At 54.3% G+C, this 4,602-nt stretch overlaps 1 protein-coding gene across 1 annotated transcript; it reads left to right on the forward strand.

Moving 5' to 3' along the window:
• Nucleotides 1–1,141: 1,141 nt before the first annotated feature.
• Nucleotides 1,142–3,850, forward strand: LOC132256666 (uncharacterized). The gene has a single exon (XM_059753196.1). The coding sequence runs from the start codon at nucleotides 1,142–1,144 to the stop codon at nucleotides 3,848–3,850; it is 2,709 nt and encodes a 902-aa protein (XP_059609179.1).
• Nucleotides 3,851–4,602: the final 752 nt, after the last annotated feature.

Here is a 4,602-nt window from a genome sequence, read left to right on the forward strand (position 1 = left end):
GTTCAGGAGAACTTGAAGTGATATTCCTGGCCATGGTGCGCTCGCTCTCCCTATCGCAAAGTCGCACGCGACATAACGGATGATCAGATGCGATCGGGGAGAGCATTCACGAGCGCACCATCACATGCACTTTCTTTTTGGCGCAATGCGCATTTTTGGGCAAGTGTTGGCCGAACAGCTGGTGATTCAAGATCAAGGTCACCAGCTCCCATCAGTGGGACACTTGAGGGCAAGTGCACTTGCATTGGAGCACTGGAGTGTGATAGAGGCAATTTTAATTTTCGTGTCGTGACCTTTGTTCAATGTCAAACCAAGTTAGTGTTAATTAATCTAAGGAGGAGGCTGTGCAGGTGTAAAATAAGGCGTAGTGTAATTAGTGAATGAAAAATACATTTGAGTAAATTAAGGGGAGCAAAGTGTTTGAGTGCATCGGCTGGAGTTGTGAGGAGCTGAGAGACGCCACGTTCTCGCGCCAAAGTGCAGTGGAGACCAGAGAGTGGAAAATTTCCAGCGATCAGCGGCCCACGAGAAGGATTTTTTTAATCCTTCTCCCCTGATACGCTAATAAGGCGATTTCCATCTCTCCCACAGGTGTGTGATTGATAGCGGGGCGTTGTGGAGGAGATTTAATTGCTGTTTGCTCTGCCGCTAAACTATTAAGGAATTTCCTTCTTGTAATTCAAGGTAGGAGAACCTCGCGAAGCCCCAGAGAAGCGCTGAAGGGGCTAATATATGATCTTTCTTCATCTCTTCAAGGTTGGTGACCACATTTTTTAATCCTTCTCCCCTGATACGCTAATAAGGCGATTTCCATCTCTCCCACAGGTGTGTGATTGATAGCGGGGCGTTGTGGAGGAGATTTAATTGCTGTTTGCTCTGCCGCTAAACTATTAAGGAATTTCCTTCTTGTAATTCAAGGTAGGAGAACCTCGCGAAGCCCCAGAGAAGCGCTGAAGGGGCTAATATATGATCTTTCTTCATCTCTTCAAGGTTGGTGACCACATTTTTTGGTCCATCGAGCAACGAGGGCTCACCGGCTGCTGCTGTGGACGTCTTAATTCCCACATCACTCAGCCTTGGCCATCCCAACCACGCCTAGCAGCGAATTCTTCTCCCGTTTCCGGCTTCAATCACCACCAGAATGGCCACAGACGCAGACATCAGGAAGCTCAGGGCGGGCATCATGGCATCTGTGAAGAGCGCCAGAGCTTACATCACCTCCATCAAGGCTGCGGATCTCTCCTTCCTCTCCTGGGAGTACGTTGTCTCCCTGAGGACGCACGTGGAGCAGAAGCGAGCGGAGTTCTTGGGCGTCCAGGACCAGCTCATCGCGGAGGCGATGGCGACATCTGATGATGCGGTCAAGCGCGAGGAGTCCATCAGAGACGACGTCTTGGCTGAGGTGGACGGCTTGCTGAGTCACATCGAGAAGATGTTGTCTCGCATGACGCCGCCTTCATCTGCGTCCACGGAGCCTGCGGCTGCGAAGACGGCGCCGGCGGCTGCGAAGACGGCGCCTGATACCGAGATCTTCTGCACCTTGATGAGAGAGATGATGGCGCAGAACCAGCAGCAGATGATGCACTTGATCTCGACGCTCTCAAATCCAACCGCAAGTACCAATAATAGTTCTGCCCATCTGGCCAAGCCACCCATAAAACTGCCCCAGATTAGCTTGCCCACATTTGGTGGCAGATACGCGGATTGGATGTCGTTTAGAGATCGCTTCGAGTCATGTATCGTTAAGCATCCCTCCCTGTCTGACGTCGAGAGGCTCAATTATCTCCAGTCCGCCCTCTCTGGTGACGCAGCCTCCACAATTAAGCACCTGCCCACTATCGGTGCCAATTTCAGTGTGGCTTGGAGGCTGCTCCGAGAGCGCTATGAGCGGAAGAATGAAATCGTGGCCGAACATGTGCGCTCATTTTATCAAATGCCCTCAGTCTCCGACGATCCTCATGCCATTCGCTCCATTTGCAATCTCCTTTCCGAGTCCCTCCTGGCACTCGACGCTCTCCAGGTGACTGGACGCGACCCGTGGATCATCCAGTTCACCTTGGACAAGCTGGATACTGAATCTCGAGTGCTCTGGGGAAGGGAGTGTGGCTCGGAAGTGCCTACAATGGAACAGTTCCGCAAGTTCCTCAATCAGCGCTGCATAGACGCTGCCAATGCCTCTGATCCTCCGTCTACACTGTCCTCAGACTCACGGTCTCAATCTTCTAAGCCTCACAGTGACACGAAGAAGAAGGTACAGGCATTCCACAATGCCTCCACAGCATCAACCTGCCGATGCTGCAGTGAGGCCTCTCATCCGCTGTACCGCTGCCCGCGCTTTATCGCTCAGAATCCAACGGAGAGATTTGAGACCGTGAAGAAACTCAACTTATGTCGAAACTGCCTGGCCTCACATCACACTTCTGCCTGCACATTCCACAGCTGCAAGAAGTGCCAGGCCCGGCACAATGTCCTGCTGCACGAGAAGTTCGCGGACGAGGCTCCTGCCAACCTGCCGGCTCCTTCTCCTCATCCGCCGAACCCAAACTCTGCAGAGGATCCCTCCTCGTCGTCTGATGGGCCATCAAATCCAGCCCCGGAGAATTCGGCTGTGTCTCTCACCGCTTCCACCTGGCCGACAAATTGCCATCCTTCTGCCTATCCAAAGGTCTTTCTGGCAACGGCCATGGTGGACATTCTTACGGGAGACAACCAGCGAATTTCCTGCCGTGTGATGCTGGACGGAGGCGCGCAAGTGAGCATCATGACGACGAGTTTGTACAATCGCCTGAGGCTGCCCAAGAAGCCATCGAATATCTCCATCCTAGGGGTGGGCAGTCAGGTGAATCCGGTGAAGCACAAGGTCACTGCCACTGTCTTCTCCCAGAAGAGTGGCCAATCTTTCACCTTCGACTGCCACATCCTCCCGAAGATCTCGGGCAACATTCCCAACTGGCCTGTGGACACGAGGGCAATTCGAGTGCCTCCAGGTGTGGAGATGGCGGATCCTCAGTGGGACGTCCAGCGCCCAATCGACCTGCTGATTTGTGGCGACGCCTACTGGGGAAGTCTCCTGCCCGACAGGATCAGCTTGGGAGAAGGACTGCCTCAGCTCCAGCGGACCGCCTTTGGATACGTGATGGTCGGCGAGCATCTGCCGCCTCATTACGCGGTCCATGTCCATCACGTCCAGGCGGAGCCTGCTCTGGATGAGGCGCTGATCGAGCCCCCGGATGTGGACGGCATCTCGGAGGAGGCGTCGGCTGCTGACCGTCAGCTGAAGGCTGGCCTTTGGCGCTCCGCGGCCAGTATGGACGGGACATCGCCACGGATTCCGCGCCAACATGGAGTTGGTCGGAATGATGCGATTCCCGGGGAGTGCGGGGGATGGCGGAGGACATCACCTGACGTGGCGCCGGCTCATCGCGCTCGCCATCGTGGGGCCGCCGAGGAGTGGCGGTGCGGCATGCACGAGAGAGAGGCCGCGGATGGCGCGTCGCGCGGCGCTCTTCCGGCTCATCTTGAGGCCGACTTATGGCGATCGGAGGCCTTTAAACCGCCATGGAGCCTCCGAAATACGGTGCCGCCTCCATCGTGCCTTTCGGGTCGTTCCGCGGCGGAAGTGGGGACTCTGCTAGACTGGCAGAGTGGATCGGCCGCGGCGTGGAGCCACTGGGATGGAGCGGCGGGACTTCTCGTGGATTCCCCTCTCATGAGTGAGGGAGATCCTGCGGGCGACGCGTTTTGGAGGTCGCCCGTCTGCCAGACTCTGCGGGAGAACTTTCTGGACGGCTCCAATTCGAGGATCGGCCCGTCCAGCCCCGGGGAGGATGTTCAGGAGAACTTGAAGTGATATTCCTGGCCATGGTGCGCTCGCTCTCCCTATCGCAAAGTCGCACGCGACATAACGGATGATCAGATGCGATCGGGGAGAGCATTCACGAGCGCACCATCACATGCACTTTCTTTTTGGCGCAATGCGCATTTTTGGGCAAGTGTTGGCCGAACAGCTGGTGATTCAAGATCAAGGTCACCAGCTCCCATCAGTGGGACACTTGAGGGCAAGTGCACTTGCATTGGAGCACTGGAGTGTGATAGAGGCAATTTTAATTTTCGTGTCGTGACCTTTGTTCAATGTCAAACCAAGTTAGTGTTTAATTAAGTCCAAGGAGGAGGCTGTGCAGGTGTAGAAATAAAGCGTAGTGTAATTAGTAAATGAAAAATACATTTGAGTAAATTAAGGGGAGCAGAGTGTTTGAGTGTATCGGCTGGAGTTGTGAGGAGCTGTGAGACGCCTCGTTCTCGCGCCAAAGTGCAGTGGAGACCAGGGAGTGGAAAATTTCCAGCGATCAGCGGCCCACGAGAAGGATTTTTTTAATCCTTCTCCCCTGATACGCTAATAAGGCGATTTCCATCTCTCCCACAGGTGTGTGATTGATAGCAGGGCGTTGTGGAGGAGATTTAATTGCTGTTTGCTCTGCCGCTAAACTATTAAGGAATTTCCTTCTTGTTATTCAAGGTAGGAGAACCTCGCGAAGCCCCAGAGAAGCGCTGAAGGGGCTAATATATGATCTTTCTTCATCTCTTCAAGGTTGGTGACCACAC

The sequence above is a fragment of the Phlebotomus argentipes genome, unplaced genomic scaffold (genome assembly GCF_947086385.1).
Source record: "Phlebotomus argentipes unplaced genomic scaffold, Phlebotomus argentipes genome assembly contig_80, whole genome shotgun sequence".
Lineage (NCBI taxonomy): Eukaryota > Metazoa > Arthropoda > Insecta > Diptera > Psychodidae > Phlebotomus > Phlebotomus argentipes.

What these genes read in the sequence shown, in the direction of transcription:
- LOC132256666 (XM_059753196.1), top strand. Translation starts at nt 1,142, where the DNA reads ATGGCCACAGACGCAGACATCAGGAAGCTCAGGGCGGGCATCATGGCA.